The following is a 17,912-nucleotide window of genomic DNA, read 5'->3' on the forward strand; positions in this document are numbered from 1 at the left end:
TCACATTTTTACATTGTTAACAAAACCTATAGCATTGTATATTTGATAAAGAATATTAAAGCACCTGCCTTTGAATTAATATGTTATAATTGGAAAATAATTAAGAATAACCTTATGATTCATTCTGACATTCATAATTAATTGACCCTTCCAGGAAGATAACTCCAGAATTACATGCAGACAATCTAGTCAGATCTAATAATGTACATGTAATGAGAGGTATCTTACAACTTGGTAAACTTCTTCTCACCACAGAGACTAAAGAGAGTATGTCAGGGATAGATGTTCTTCACACGTAAGTAGACCTTTAAAAACTATTGATGATGGTTGAAACAGAAAACTTGCCATCAATATGTCAAGGCAAAGTTACAATATTTTTAATGTTGTCTGTTTCCTCATGAAAAAATGTAACACACGTAAGTTGGATTGTCACCCTTTCCAAATATTCATTTAAATATTATTATTTTGCTTTTTGCATACATGCATATAATTTCTGGCAAAGTTTGATCAAAATCAAAACTGTGGTATTTACATAGAACTGAAAAGTTTTGTTGACTTTTAGAGAAATAAAGTAGACTCAACTGTTTAGAGTCAGCAATAAAGGACAGGTCTTACCTTTATCACATACCTGTCTATCCATTCCAAGCACTTCTACTGCATAATTTTGTTTTTATTCTGATTGGAAAAAAGGACTTGATATTTCTGTATGCCTACCAGCATTAGGAAACGTTTCATATTTAATACTCTGTACGTCAAAGGCCAAGATCTGGTACATAGGGTACAATGGTAGGGCGCTTAGGGATGGTTTCCATCATGTTACATTAATAGTATAATTACTTTTAGCCGTTATACCTTTGTATTGTAGTTACTGTTGAGAGAAATCTGGAAACCTTTTGATTATCAATATTCAGGTCATAAGATAATTTTTTGTTTGAAACAGTAGAAAGTTATGAAGCTTATCACACCCATAATACTGTTTTATTAAATTTTGACAGATAGTAGAAAACATTGCGATATCCTTTAATGTTTGTTTTAATAGGGCAGCTTTACTGGCAGCACAGGTACTACCAAACATAGCCAAGGGAGATACATATAAACAATTTGAGTGGGTATTATTAGAGGCTCATGCTACTTTACTTGAACTGTTGATGAAAAAGAATGGTCACGAGAAACTGATAACACAGAGATGTCAGAGACTGTCTTCACTAATATTTCATTCTACACTTCCAATGAATGAAGAATTATTAACGCTCCAGGAGAAGGTAAAATTGATTTTTCATATGTTTAATAAATTTTGTATCATTTCTATTATGCCTTACCTTTGAGCATTAAGTTTTACGGTAGTTTTATGTACAAAAATCTCAGGAAACCTTTAAAAAGAACATTTTAAATTTGTTTGCAATAACAGCTGATTGTACTTAGGGTTAACTTTTCAACTCTATTGTGCATCAACTTTCTGTTTGCTTAAATGATTTTCTGCATTCTTAGGGTTTCATTATTTTGCTTCACAAAAATCTCAGAAACTTTCATGGGAAGGATTTGAAATTCAGTGTGTAGCTTCAGCTTAATGGGTTGTACAGCATGTAATCTTTTTGTCTCAGTCATACATAAATGAATGGGTAAGCTTTTACATTTGTGTAAATTTAAATCCACACTAAATTTTACTGTGTCTGACGCTTTCAACTTATAACCCATGTTTAATAAAAAAGCAAAATCATTGTGCTTCAATGTTGGTTTTCAGATATAAGCACTTTTACTCTCTTTATTTACAAGTTAAGTTAGTAAAGAGATGTTGTTTTTGTTTTAGACATGTCAGAAGTTAGTACAAATCCAGCCATGTAACAGCCATTCCCTGTTCCTCCTTGGTTTATCACAGTTTGCCCAGTATGAGAATTGCCCACCAGGAGACAAGGCCAAAGTAATACTTACTGACTGTAAATCTTCTTTTCTATCCAGTATAGACCTCGAAGGCAAACCTGCTTCTGGAGAGGCTGTGGAAAAACTAGTCAGTAAGTATTGAAATCCACAATACTTTAAACATCCATGTAGAGATCTATCTAGTATAGCTCTTTTATCAGTTTTATTTTTGCAGACATGAACTATTAGGTAGGGACACTTACATGGAATGTAGATATTCGTTATACTTCTTATTTTAATTTTAATATGCATGCCTTAAAATGACCACAAATGTAAATTTGTTGACATTTTCATACAATAAGTGCATTAAGGATACCTTTGTTGAAATTTGCATCAGTAAAGTCTTGTTTTAAATGGATAGTATTGAACAGCTAGTATTTTTTAGTTGGCAAATAAAAAACACATAACACATTTCAAACTGTGAAAACATAGAATAGTGCATAAATATTGAAAAACTAAGTAGACAATTAGTGTTGTAATATACAGAAAAAGTCATCTGCTTTTGTGAATTAATCATAGATATGCTGACTGTATGCTGAAGATAACTGTTATGCATTAAACATCATGTGCCATTTCAGTAAATCCTTAGCCTATAACTGCCAGTAGACTATTTACTTGAATTGATTAATAAATTCTGTTTTAACATATTTTTCTTTGATTAAACTCAGTTATAAAAAGTAGAACATAGCTTATCAACACTAATGGTTGTATTTCTGTAACACGATTGAGAATAAAAACTTGATAAACCTTATCATGATGTGGTTATATTTAGTGAAACTAGGCAAAATGTGTGATAAACCTAGATTTATATGGACCGTTAAAACAGCACAAACTGTTTAAAGTAATGATTACTACTGGTAGTAAAATCTATCTAGTCAAATAAGACAATGTGACTTTTGCATAAAATCAGTGAAAACTATTATGGTTTTTTGCTTAATTTTTAGCCTCCCAAACCACATTTGTCAGATTTAAGACAAAAGCAGTTTTCTCAAAATATACAAATATTAAAATATTGTCATTTACATCTTTTCACAATTTTGGATTAGTTAAAACTAAACAAAAATATATGACTGATTTCCATTAAAACGTATATTGTTCTTTAGATTTTTAAAAATAAAGATGATATTAAAAAAAATAAGAACTCTGTTGACACCTTTCTCTATGTAGCACAGACATGGTGGCAGGAGAAGTTGAAGGCTGAGGAAGATAGGAAAAAGGCAGAGGAGGCTGCCAAGACTAAAGCTGCCCCAACTCCAGCAGGACGTGGGGCCCCAGCAGCAAGAGGTGCTCCTGCAGGGAGGGGTGCACCTGCCAGAGGTAGAGGAACACCTGCTGCAAGAGGAAAACCTTCTCCAGCTCCAGCAAGAGGTCATTTATGTAATCAGCTATACGACTTTTTCTCTTTATTTAGATTTTGTCCGTGTATTCCCAGTTTTTACATTTATTAGATTTTGTCTTTGTATTCCCAGTTTTCCAATAACATTTGTTTTTTCCATGTTACTGGAAATAGCTTTCTAAACTAAATAACTGAAATGGTAATAAAAACAGCACATGCATTTTTCTGGCAAATTAATTATCACTACTTTTAGGGACATACCATCCATAATATTCTTTTTTATTACCATGACTAGGCTCTTACTAAACCAGTCAATACTGCATATTTATAAGAAATAATTAAAGAGTTTTTTTTTTTGCGGTCATTGTTAATTTAGAAATAAAATGTCTTAGTTTAGTACATGTCATATAATTTAAAAAAAAAAAAAAAAGACATAATTGGGCTATTGTAACCAAATCAAGTTTCACAATAAAATCCTGATTTGATTTGGATATAAGTTAACTTGATAAATCCTCCATATCTAATTATTTCACATTAAATACTGGGTTGACATTAGGAAAGTTGAAAGGGGTAAATTCACTAACACTAGTTTCAGGACTACTATTTTGCATCAGTTTCAACTTACTATTTAAAATTTTCTATTTGCCAATTTTAAGATTAAAATACTATCTGAATGCTAATATACAGAAAACACAAGCTGTTGAGTCATAATTTAGTCACTAGGAGGGCAGAAAACTCCACTACTAGACAGTTTTCAAAGAATTTTCACAAAAAATCAGGGGATAAGGGGTAGTTTTTTTAATCCAAAAATATAGAGTGCAAGCTATGAACAACAAAATCTTTTGTCAGGAGTTGTGATGGTACGGAAGGCAAATTTTGTATGAATATCAAAGCGTTTCACAAATGCGCTCTTTATTTTCTATATAAAAAATGTCTCATGATATGAGCAATTTTAAAACAGTTTGGCTAAATTTTCTAATTTTGCTTTATTTTCATCCACAATTTTAGTGTAGCACACGATCTAACAACAATGAAACTGTATTTAACAAAGGCATGTATTCAACTAGTGAATTGTGCAATTTTCAATTTTATTTGAAACACTTCAGTTTTTTGGGCTGATTTTGATATTTTCCTGAACATACTCCCTTTAGACCAATAGTTATATTAGCAGAGTGATAGAATCATGGAAAACCTACTTCCTTTTTTAGAGCCAGGATGCAACCATCCTATATCTTATGATATTTCCACTTCAACTTACAATATGTATGAAAATTTAGGTAATGGCTTGCAGGTCACAGTAATAAATGATTTTTGAATGAGTAATGTTGCATATCCAGATAATGCTGAAATGCAAACTACTGCATCAGTGTATTCTATCAATTTTTCTGTCCCATCAAATAATGAATATTTCAATTATGAAAGTTTTTTTACTTATTTCAATACTTAGGTACTTTTACTAATTATGAGACCTTTAACTTAAAAGCTCAATAACAGGAAGGTGAAATGTGCAGCATTATATTACTCTAGGATATGTCTTGATATGATCAAAACTGACTTCAGCACTGTTTTCGGTCTCATTATGTAAAAATTTGACCATTTTAATGCTGAAGGTGGATATAGATTAAAGTTTAGTGAAAAGAGTTTAATTCATAACATATAAAATTTCATCATCAAAGGCCACTTATGTTAAAATGATTCCATAAAACATGAGGTCTTTTTTCTATTGATAGAAACACCTGACATTTAATCTTTTTTGTAGTAATAAAGATGTCAAATTCAGGACACATCTTTGTTACTACAAAGAAGATTAAATGTCAGGTGTTTCTATCAATAGAAAAAAGACCTCATGTTTTATGGAATCATTTTAACATAAGTGGCCTTTGATGATGAAACTTTTTTTTATTGATAGAAACACCTGACATTTAATCTTTTTTGTAGTAACAAAGATATGTCCCGAATTTGACATCTTTATTTTATGAATGTTTGTAGGTGCACCAACAGCAGGTAGAGGTGCTGCAAGAGGAACTCCAGCAAAAACAGTAAGATTTTAGTCAAGTGAAATATAGTTCAAACTGTCTTGAATACACCATCATTATATGTGTCATGAACACACAATTATCACATGTGTCCTAAACACACCATCATTACACATATCATAAACACATCATCATAACATGTGTCATAACCTCTATCATTGCATGTATCATAATCACATCTCCATTACTGTATCATAAACACACCACCATTACATGTATCATTAACACATCACCATTTCATGTGTCATAAACACACCACCATTACATGTATCATAAACACATCACCATTTCATGTGTCATAAACACATCATCATTGCATGTATTATAAACACACCACAATTACATGTATCATAAACACAACACCATTGCATGTATCATAAACACACCACCATAACATGTATCATAAAATTTTCTGTGGAAGAAAACACCTTTCAGTGTTTTTATGTGTCATAAACACATCATCATTGCATGTATCCTAAACACATCACCATTACATGTATCATAAACACATCACAATTACTTGTATCATAAACACATCACCATTTCATGTGTCATAAACACATCATTATTACATGTATCCTAAACACACCATCATTACATGTATCATACACACATCATCATTACAGTGTCATAAACTCCATCATTACATGTACACATATACACACCATCAGTACATTTTATCATATACTCATCATCATTGCATGTATCATAAAAACATCACCATTACATATATCATTAACACACCACCATTACATGTGTCATAAACACACCACGATTGTGTGTATCATAAACACACCACCATAACATGTATCATAAAGTTTTCTGTGGAAGAAAACACCTTTAGCAGTCCCCCCTTTCAGTGTTTTTTATCATCAAGATTAAGGGTTTAAATTGAGGAAAAATTTGCATTCTTCCAATGTTTTTCACAACCATTAATCATTTTTTAAAATTAGATGATGTTCTTAAATATATTTTCCTAGATACCTAACTCAATAATTAGCAAAAGTGTATTTTCAATGAGTAAACAGATTGTTATATTTCTTTGTGTTTCTTTAGGCTGCTAAAGCTCCTGCAGGTAAAACACCAGCTAAGACACCAGCTACTCCTCAACCAGCTAAACAAGGTAGATAACTCTTTATAAGGTTACTTTCAAATGTCAATGAAAAGAGTTACTTTTGAACGTCAATGAAAAGAGTTATCTTCCTTCAAATGGAATTAATTGTGTTCATTAAGTTGCTTTTTGTGCATTTATAGTTTGTTACTCATGATTTTTTTAGTGTTCTGTATTTATTGTTTGTGATAAGATTTCAGGTTTAAAATTGAAATGTATAGACAGATGATCATTTTACTTAAGGTAAATCCAACCTGATATCTCTTGTATGTAGATTTTAAACATTTTTTTAAAAGTTAATGGTTTAGTTAGATGAATATTCTTTAAGATTTTAATTTAAAAAATGTAGATCACTAAAGTTGATTTAATGTTATTTGAGCATTAATGTTGAAGATTTTATTCAGATTATATTTCTTGAAGAATAAATTAAAGCTGAGATTTTTTTATAATATTGTAAAAAGAAAACTTTTCTGACATTCTTTAAGATTAGATTCTTTAAAGAAATTTAAGGTTCACTGAACTCTTTCTTTTGTCATTTTCTAAAAAATGATTTCAGTTACATTTCTATTATGCATTTACCCACCAGTTATCTCCATTAAAGGGTTTTTTGGAATAAAAGTTTATAATTTTGGCATTTATTGTTTAATGTAAAACTAAAGTAGGATAGTTTAAAGGTGATATTTTTACATCAAATCAAACACTTTTTACTTATCAAAAAAGCAAATTGCTGTACAAATTTGCAAGATACCTGAAAAAGTTGCTATGTGTAATAGATATGATGTACCTTAAAACCTTGGTTGATTGATGTAGACATGGGACATATTTTGTCATCATTGCTTTTGAATAATATTAATCGCTCTGCTGAAAAATCTTTTTTTTTTTAGTTGTCTTGAATTGCTCTTTTATTGTTTTGAGATTATTTGGTTTGATTATGAAAATCTGACACATTTATATTCATCAGTTTTCATACTAATATCATAATGAGTTTTTTGTTTTATGTAATATTTGTATGTTTATCAATATACAATTTTTAAGTATTTTCTTTTGATCTGGTTGTAGCTTTCATTTCATTCTCAGTATTACAATATCCATCAAATGGTATCTGCAGTTGTTATTTGTCTTTAGCTGTTAAAAATTTTGAATATAGATGTATGTGCAGTGAAACTTCTCCAAACTGGACCCTCAGAAAACCAGTCTTCCCTTCAAACCAGCCGTTTTCAAAAGTCCTGGTTGATATCTCTTAAAACCTGTGTGTTTTGTCTCCAATATACCGGCCACCCCCTAAAACCGTACATCACAGTTATAGTTACATATTTCAAGTAAAAACAACCTCTCAATTCCGGCCACCCGGTTATTGTTCATCTGTAATAAATGTGTCAACAAAACTGTATTTGATTATGTAATAGTACGTCATTCATTCACTGACCGGTTTGCATTTCATTAGTGGACAGATGATAATTGAAGGGGACAGTAGTTTTAACAACAAATTTAATCTAGACATCACGTTTTGTCACTGGTTAGGTGTTAATTGGTGTGTATACACTTCAGGCAATCAGGGTCATTTAATAGTACGATCTTTAAACTGTCAATTAATGTGACCTGTACCCCAGCCCAAAACAATAAAGGGTGAAATTATTAGACTTTGTTGATAAGTAATTTACGAAAACAATACAAATGACAAATTACCATCAATAGCCCTTTGATCTTTAATACACATTCTTTCAAAACCGTGAACATTATTTGTTGGCAGTACCATTTGTAAAATCAAATCATTTACAAATGATGCAAGCTTTGAAATGTTATAAAAGGCCCAAAAACTTGTCTCGACCTACAAACTGACAAGGTGTAGGGTTATAGAATACATTAATGGAAACAACTCTTAAAATGCATTGCTATTTCTCACAAAACCGGCCACCCCTATAAACTGGCCATTTCGTCTTGTCCCAGTGGTGGCCGGTTTGGAGAAGTTTCACTGTATTTTGTTTTATGTATAATTTAATGAGAATACTTTTCAATCAATCATGTACTTTTGTTAAAGAAAAAGTGGAAGAGAAGCCTGCTGTATCTCAAACCCCACCAGCTTCTACACAAGCCACTGAGACCAAATCTTCAGTCTCTGCTCCCATCAATAGGAAGACACATCATCCAAGACTAGGTTTGGCAAGGGCAATGAAAGCTGCTGGGGAGATAGAGGACTCACAGAAATATTACAATGAAGTCATTGTTATGGCACCTGAGGTAAACACCAAAAATAATTTAAATGTCTGATATGTAAATAGTATTTCTTTTGTAGATAAAGGTAATTTGTTTGAATTTACTCTTGTAATATATTTATATACTTTACATGTGAAGTTACTTCTCTTTTCTTTAAATACCATCCTGTCTAAGAATCAGGCAAAACATGTGTCAAGTGTAGTTCATGAAGAAAAAAATGATGCAGAGATTTTATTGCATAATACAAGTATTTATACCTCATAACCTCCAGAAATAAAGTGTTTGTAAGGTTTGCCTTTTTAAGATATTGATATGTCACATTAAGTTGAAATGCTCTATGGAAAAATGGTAGGAAAATTTTCCCACACTTTCCTATATAAGCAGTCAAGAAATATCTACATTACAGGTGCTTAATTTAAATAGCGTTTGGGTTGTTTTCTAGATGTATTGAATATTTTTGAGGCAGAAATGACCAAATTGAGAATAATTGCCTGATTATTGCATGGAATGGTACTTAAATATTGGTTACATGCATCTGTTTGTTCCCATTTTAAAAAGTTTGCTTCTTTGTTGAAGTCTATCAAGAATGAAAGGAAACATTTAAGTAATTAGATTAACCTTATAACAAAGGCTACATAATACTTCATTGATTAAAGTTATGAGAAAAAAAGAAAAAAGAGGCATTTTCCTTTGAAAGCAAAAACTGACAAATTTTGCTTTTGTTATGTCTCTGTCAGGAAAACCATAACATCCTTGACATCTTCCATTATCTAAGCAATTTAACTCATTGATGTCTGTTGGTTTTAACCAAGATTACTATAATAAAATTGATTTTTATTATCTGATACATTTGAATTCTTAGTGCCATCCAGTGTTGATCATTACTATAAGGAGTAAATTGGAGTATCTGTTTTAACTACCTTTACTCAACTTTTCAGTTTGAATAGGTAAGCATGTGTATACTACTAGTTTATAGTTTCATCTGAGTGACCAAAGCCACATGAAATGAACGGTATTCAGATTTTCATTATGCAGACATTTTACATGTTTAAATGTAATTCTTAATTTTAAGGTCCACGATGCTTATATAGAGTTAGCTGAGATGTTGACTACCAAAGACCCAGCTGCAGCTGTAGATGTGTACTGTAAATTTCCTCTGTCCGAGAACCCAACATTTGATGACGCTTACATTATTGGTGACATTGTCAGATTGTTGATGAAAGCTGAAAAATATGATGACCCTAGGCTACAGAAGTATATGATTTCCTATGGAAAGGTGTTGGGATTAGGTATGATATTCATTAGGTCTAATGAACTATCCCTTCTCTTCTTAGGATAAATATAAAATATCTCTTTGTTAGCAGTTGATTATTTCATATTTCTACTGTGCTTAACCTAAACAATTTGTCTTTCCCAAAAATTAATTGCATTCAATCAGTTAATTTGTCAATTTCTACATATGTTTATAAAATTGTATGAGATACTGAAAAGTAAAGGTGACCTCCATTCTTCAACTTGAAACTTTTTATTCCACTAAAGGCCTCACATGAGGTATAATAGTACAATCAATTTTTATAAACAATAATAATGCATGAACTAACATATGTACACATGAAGTAGTTGTATGCAGATGAACGAGCAATATATATATATAATATATCATTTAAATACAGACATTACAATTTTGCAAAATTTCACCAACCTGACAAGTACATATTTATTGTGACTATTTATTAAATCTGACAAACTAACAATATTTCTGTTATTATAGGCGTGAACAGAAATAAATTTGTGCCTTTCTTGACTAAAAAAGTTACAGTTAAAAATATAATGGAACTCATCACCCAGTTCTTGTTTATTACACAAATCACAAATTCTTTCAGCTCTATTGATACTGAAAAATCTACCAGCCTTAATAGGCAGTTTATGGCTACTACATCTGAACTTAATAAGATTTTACATCAAATCTGACGGCAGCACAGTAAGATTTTTTCCCCAAAAAAATCAGATTTATAAATTCTATTATTTATACATTTAATTGACTCAAATATTTGTGATTTACAATCATCAACAAATTTGTCATGAAAAAATTGTTTTACATTTTGAGACAGATTGACATTTTTCAATACAGATTGATCATACCAGTAATTACCATAATCACATTCATTTAAAATATCTTTGATACATATTAGCCATTTAGAATGATACACATCAGCTTCATCTAATCTATATAATATATACAATGTGTGGGATATTTTTTTATTTTTTTCCATTTATAATTCATTGCCAAAAACTAATCATTCTTGCTTGAATACAAATAGACATTGGAGTTCTACCAAGTTAACCATACACAATACAGATTGGTGTACATTTTTTAATCTTAAGTATATACTTGAACAGGTCCATTGGGTTGAAGTGTTATTAGAGCTATTGCCCTTGCATTATAAAAAAATGATTCCTGGTCTTTTGGTTTTACCTTAATTTATTATTAAAAAATTGCATATACCAGTAGAAGGAAAATTCAAAAACATTTGAACTTAATGGATAATTTGCAGGAATGATGCAAGGGCCATAACATATGTTTTACTTTTGTTGTGCTTGATTGTATATGGCTACCAAATTTCTAATTTTTCAAGGTGAACAGAGTTCTGTAGAGCCTCTAATATAAGCAATTTATGTTATGCCAGTGAAACTGGTTTATATGGTTGGGATGTTAAATTTGCTATACATGTTGCTGCTGATGAAAATTCTGCCAGTTATGTGGCATTACATAAAATAACAGAAATTCTATTTGGTCACACTATCAGAACAGAACAATTCATTTTAATTTTGGTACAGTGCATAAATAAATAAATCCTTTGTTGGGGTTTTAGTTGATGTTTTTCTCATATAACTACCTTGGTTTTTCACTCTAGGTGTCCTGGAAAAATACACCAAGATCCTTGAAGATAAATATAAGACTAAAATCCTCAGAGAAGTGTACGCTGGTGTCAATGGTAAATCTGTCGATGACCCAGACATGGAGGCTTTCTTTAAGTTTAAAGTATGGGTGTAAATATTTACATTACAGTATATCAGAAGCAGATTTGTGATTTATTTTACAATGCAGGGTCCAGCTAAATATTTTTAAAGGTAACTTTTATGATGAAATGAGAATTAGTGTCCTGTATGATATATGCTATAATTGGCTCTGTGAAAAGTGTTGTGTGCATTAACATTTACAACATGGCATTGTCAGCATTTTTACATGTAGTTGTTAATTTTTGTTAACTTATCTGTGATAAAAGTAAGATTTTAGTGAAAATATTTTTTGTATACATCCATTTTTAACTGTATATTTGATCTACTTTTCATTTTGTTGTAATTGTTTTAGTATGCTTTTTTGTTACTTTTATATAACAAATTATCAACATGTTAATAAGTATTAATTAAGGTATTATTAAATCTTTTCAGGTTTTAGTTTTATGTTCGATATTTATATTATAGTGTGATGTAGGTTAACAATTGATTGTAGGATATAGAATGCTGCTACATTCATGTATGATGTAATTTCTCTAGATTTTCTTGATCAAGTAATTTTGTGACTTGGTCCTTTTCTTATTACTTATATATTTCTTTCTCTCTCCTCTTCAACAAATGAAACTAGATGTGATAAAATTTGAAAAGTATTTAGCTTCTTTGATGTATTTCTTACATTAACATATTTGTTCTTAGAGAGATAACCTCAGATATTATTTGCATTTGTTCTGATGTTTGTAAGGAAGTGACCACTCTTATTTTCTTAATAAATATGTTGAGGTACATTTTTTAGCTTTACTTGAATTTTTTCTTGCTCTTGCATTTATGTTGTACAAATGTCGAACAAACTGTTAATAAATGCATGAAATATGACCCCCAAAAAATCACAGAATGACCTCATCTTTATGCTGTACAAGGATGTGTAAGGTGAATGCAATACTGGCAGCATTGACCTTATCTAAAACACACAATGTCATTTTTTTTTTATAAATTGCAAATAATGATAAACTTATCAGCTTTGCAAAACAAAGATGCTGCAAATTTTTAATGAAGCTAAATGTGACTCATTAATGGTATAGTGGGCTTGAAATGTTCATTTCATTATCATATCATACTCTGTAATAGAAGATAAATGAAAAACAAGCAATACAAAATTATCTTCCTTAGAAATTTCATCAGCAAGTCAGATTTTCATTATACGGAAACAGTTTTTTCAGTTGTATAAAGGTATCACCCTATTAGTGTCACTGTTGTCCTTGGTGTCCGTTAACTTTAGTTTAACTTTTTGAAATTTTAACACATTGTTTCTAGGAACATGGCAGAGGACTCAAGCTTTTTGTGGTTTTTGCCCACCCCTTTTGGAAGTAAGGGGAAAAATAGATATTACCGTATTACCATATTACAAAAAGCTTATTGTTGATCAGATTTTATGATTCAGATGTCAATCTGTTCCTTTTGAAATTCTAATTTGAAAAGTTTTCACAAGGTAGGCTTATCTTAAATGGTTTTGGAGTTATAGGGGAATAAAATTGGGTCATCCCAAAAAAATCAATTTTTAAAATTTTGGTCCTATTTTGAATTTTTTTTCTTCAGATTTCAGATAGCTTTTACTATTCTCAAGTTATAAGGCTAAAAACCACTAATTCCACTTCCCATAGGCTTCTATGCTAATTTCACAATATTCAATGGCTTCTCTGGACTTTACCTTAACTTTAACCTGCAGAGGACTATATATCAGCATGATTCTACATACGTCAGCTCACAATCCTCAGAATGGCATGTGGGGTTAGCAGACTTGCAGTGCAGTACTGGTCACCGGAAGTGAAGTGTCTATAAATAGCATGGGAAATCCCAGTGTTTTCACAAGATAGGGGTATATTGAGAAATCATTATGGAGATTAGGCTTCACATCACAAGAAGCAAAATGCACCTATAAAATGTACAGAAATGTTTTTCCTTTCAGAAACTGTTTAAATTATTTAAATGAGATGAGAACTTTTTTCACAGCACTATGAGGAACAGGGGTAATTTCTGTGTAGGACTATTTTTGCGTACATTCCAAATGCTCATTGGTTGAATTGGTGGTCTGTAACCTATAAGGGGTCAAATAGGCCACACCCCAAAAATTCAACTTTTTACCTCACCTGGCCAAAACAGTCACATGAGCTTTTGTCATCACTTGTCATTGGTCATCGTCATCTGTTGTTAACTTTTCTTTAAGATCTTCTAATCTGAATCTACTCAGTGGATTATTATCAAACTTAGTCACCAGCATCAATAGGGTATCTACTTTATAAATTGTATAGATTATATAGATTGAGCATAAAACATAGCTGCCATTGCTATTTTCAGCCCACAGGGGTCAAGTTACCAATTTTTACATATATCTCAAAAACAGTAAGAGGTATTGGAAAAAATTGTTGGGTGACTCCTTGTGAGATTTACTGGCCTTGAAAGGCAAAAAATGATGTTTTTCGCAGTTTTCAGCCAATATTGTGAAAACTGTAACAGATCGAAAAAACTTTCAGTGGATGAAATTATCCTTCTGATATGGCTTTCAAATGTCTTCAAAATTGTTGGAAGACTCCAAGGTTAGAGATTTTGCCCTTGAAACACGAAAAATATGTATTTTTCAGTTTTAAGCCAATATCTTGAAAACTATAAGAGATAGGAAGAAAATATTTACTGATGAAATGATCTTTCTGATAGGGCCTATAAAAGTTGCCACTAGGTCAAAGTTGTAGGACTACTTCTTGTTAGAGTTATTGCCCTTGAAAGTTTTTGAGTTTTTAGCTCAACTGGCCCAAAAGGCCATGTGAAATTTTGTCATCACTTGGTGTCCGCCGTCATCATTGCAGTTATTCAATGTTAACAATTCGTTTAAAATCTTCATATCTGAAACCAATTAACAGAATTACCTTTGGTATTCATTTGAACCTAATTATACCCCTACTTGTTAGTAATGGGGTGTTTGTCCTTCTGTCTGTATTACCTTTTTTTTTCATTATACAGGTCCTTGGGACAGGTAGAGATACATGTATTTAGGCAAGCCGTTGTGATATTTATTCCCCATTTATTGATATTAATAAATATATAGTAACATGTTAATAAATATTTATCAACATGTGCATAAATGATTTATTGATATCGATAAACAGATGAATTAGTAGCATGTTAATAAATATTTATCAACATGTGCATAAATGATTTATTGATATCGATAAACAGATGAATTAGTAGCATGTTAATAAATATTTATTAACATGTCGATAAATAATTTATCAATATCAATAAATTGAACAAATTATCAACATGTTAATAAGTATTAATTAAGGTATTATTAAATCTTATTCCTGATTATGCATACTTGGCAATATCCAAAAAAAATAGCAATTACAAACACGTTTCTGACCAGGATTAAACCACCTATAGTAGCACCCTCTTTATCAACACGTTAATTATTCATTTATTTATCGATATCAATTATTGATTTAATAACATGTTAATAAATATTTATTAACATGTCGATAAATAATTTATCAATATCAATAAATTGAACAAATTATCAACATGTTAATAAGTATTAATTAAGGTATTATTAAATCTTATTCCTGATTATGCATACTTGGCAATATCCAAAAAAAATAGCAATTACAAACACGTTTCTGACCAGGATTAAACCACCTATAGTAGCACCCTCTTTATCAACACGTTAATTATTCATTTATTTATCGATATCAATTATTGATTTAATAACATGTTAATAAATATTTATTCATGTGTTGATAACTCATATAATTTATTGAAATCAATAATTAATGATTAACATATTGATAAATATTGATGTGATGATAAAACATTTTTTAATTTCAATATTTATTAAGGTGTGAATAAACAAGTTATATTTATTGGTATAAATGACAAATTATTGATATCAATAATTAATCCTTAATATCAATAATTCATTTATTGATATTAATAAATAGGTAATAAATTCCACAAGGGCTTGCTACAACATATAGTTTTTGTTAGCAAAAACAAACTATATTTGCAGACTGACCCTGTATTTAAATTTATTATGTGGATAAGTATGACGAGAATGGATATGGTAAATTTTTTAAAGAGACAACAACCCCTCTGGCGTGGTATCAGTGTTAAAAATAAGCATTTGAGCACATGTTTAATTCGATTCATGCATTATATCGAATCCTGCAAATGTCTAATTCGGTTTATGCATATGTTTAAATCGAATTTTGAATATGAGAAATTATTTTTGTATATGATTAATTCGATTTTTGTCTGTGTTTAATTATTTATGCATATGCAAAATTCGAATTTTGCAGGGTACGGTGAAAGTGTATCCAATTTTATTCAACCCCGTACCGATACCACGATTAGAGGCACCATTACCCCAGCAATGCTAGAGGTTGTCTGGCAGGCTATTTTCTGACATGGTGCCATCCTAACAGAGGAACAGAATTCCAATCTCTTAATTACGTTGCAGGAGTACGAGCATCATCTGAAACTACGTAAGGAAAGAGCAAGATTACTCATTTACTCAGAGAAAATGGAAATTTGGAATAGTTAATCGGAATCCATCATCATAAACGAACCAGAAGTAAAATCCTTTCAAGCCAGATTAGATCGAATATGGTGAAGTCAATCACAGAGAGAAAACACACAAGACTTAACTAAGGCTATAAAAAAGACTTGGAGATGACAGTAGTCATGATAGATTCTTTAAGAAACAGTTTCTGTAAGAAATAATGGTGACAAAGGGTCGTCACCATCTTAAAACAGATCGTTAACAATAGGGAATGAAAAATCATCCCTTTTATCATAAATTTTAGTGTCAAGTTTACCGTTATTGATATGAATATAACCAAGAGAAAACGGATAGCCAAACCCCGATGGACGTGTTTAGTGGAAACAGAATTTTGATGATGAACTTAAAGTACTGGACATTGTTTATTTAATCATTTTAAGATTTTCTCCGTGTCTATATTTATGGATTGACATTAATTTCTTTGTAATTAACATTGGTCGCCCAAGTGTTCCTTAATTCCGTTAATCTTTCTTTGTCATGAGCTAAGAGTTTGTCGATATAGCAGTTACCGCTAATTGATGTTAAACCTCGAAATTCTGAATGTTTAAGAGTTTTATGAACCTCTGTCAAATGATAGTATACGTTTTGTCTAGTTTAACCAGGGAGTCTATCCCTGACTTCCAAACAGGACACATGTGTTTGTATTTTTACCAGATGTAAATAACGTTGTATACAGTGTACTGGGACGGCAATTATTGAAACTCATGTCGTAAAAATTATAGACTATATACGCACTGTGTAACCCGCCAATTTAAAGGGTTATATAAATACTAAATTAAGATGAAAGAGTAATAATGGAACCAAAATTCCAGTAGAAATCAAAAGAATGTAATCCAGGGACTAAGACCAGACATGGTAAACAGACATACACAACAAAGAACATAAAATAAAAGATACAATACCTTGTACATTCATAGTAACAGAAGAAAATGAGCAACTCGGACTCAACTTAAACATGGGAGCATGGACCATGCGCATCGGTAGGGTAAACGTCATCAGCTTTTCTATTTTCTGACTTGGTGCCGTCCTATGGAGGAACGGAATTCCAACCGATTACATTGTAGGAGTAGTCCGGGGTAGACTAAAGTGGAAATGAAAACTATGACACGTTGAACAAATAAGTTTTCATGGTGCATATGGATATACCTTAATAACGACCACGAGTTTATGATGACCATAAAACTTCTGTAGTGATTTTTTGTAGAAAAATAACCCTGTTCCAGAAGCTTTATTGTAAGAAGTCTAGCGATGCAAAAAGTCTGCATAGTTACTGTAAGCTCTGACAAAACGTATGAGTTGTGATATGAAAACTCCATACGCAGATGCTGAAAGGATGTAGAAACGGACAATCTTTATCATTAATATTTGCTTTACTCAAAGAAAGTTTATCTTCCAAGTATTCTACATTGGCTCTATATTAATCAAAACTAAATACAAACTAAGTACCTCTAATTTGAACAAGTAAATTGTGTTGACTTACCTTTCCCTTCATTCATACAGTATAATTCACTTGATTCGCACAGGATACTTCACTTCATTTGAAGACCTTTGGATTGTCTCTCTTTTCAAGCTATATGTTATTTCCATGCCTAACCTTATCTTTTTTTTTATTTATTAAAGACCATTGCATTGATTAGGAGAATTTACACTTAAAGGAATCATGACTGGAGACTA

At 31.0% G+C, this 17,912-nt stretch overlaps 1 protein-coding gene across 4 annotated transcripts in view; it reads left to right on the forward strand.

Moving 5' to 3' along the window:
• Positions 1-12,417, forward strand: part of LOC148624050 (uncharacterized) — a 28,939-nt gene extending 16,522 nt beyond the window's left edge. The window contains exons 12-20 of one of the 4 annotated variants that reach the window (XM_088566484.1): positions 155-295; positions 1,040-1,262; positions 1,808-2,009; positions 3,085-3,294; positions 5,243-5,292; positions 6,346-6,412; positions 8,439-8,638; positions 9,687-9,903; positions 11,530-11,818. In XM_088566484.1, the coding sequence (XP_088422610.1) occupies positions 155-295; positions 1,040-1,262; positions 1,808-2,009; positions 3,085-3,294; positions 5,243-5,292; positions 6,346-6,412; positions 8,439-8,638; positions 9,687-9,903; positions 11,530-11,669 (1,450 nt within the window). In that variant the 3' untranslated portion in view covers positions 11,670-11,818. Of the gene's footprint in view, positions 1-154; positions 296-1,039; positions 1,263-1,807; positions 2,010-3,084; positions 3,295-5,242; positions 5,293-6,345; positions 6,413-8,438; positions 8,639-9,686; positions 9,904-11,529 lie in introns of all 4 variants that reach the window. The other 3 variants (XM_088566483.1, XM_088566482.1, XM_088566481.1) reach the window with 3 other exon arrangements.
• The last annotated feature ends 5,495 nt before the right edge of the window (positions 12,418-17,912 follow it).

This window comes from Perna viridis, chromosome 2 (genome assembly GCF_037379345.1).
Source record: "Perna viridis isolate PV_CMFRI_1.1 ecotype Kerala chromosome 2, ASM3737934v1, whole genome shotgun sequence".
In the NCBI taxonomy this organism is placed as follows: Eukaryota; Metazoa; Mollusca; class Bivalvia; order Mytilida; family Mytilidae; genus Perna; species Perna viridis.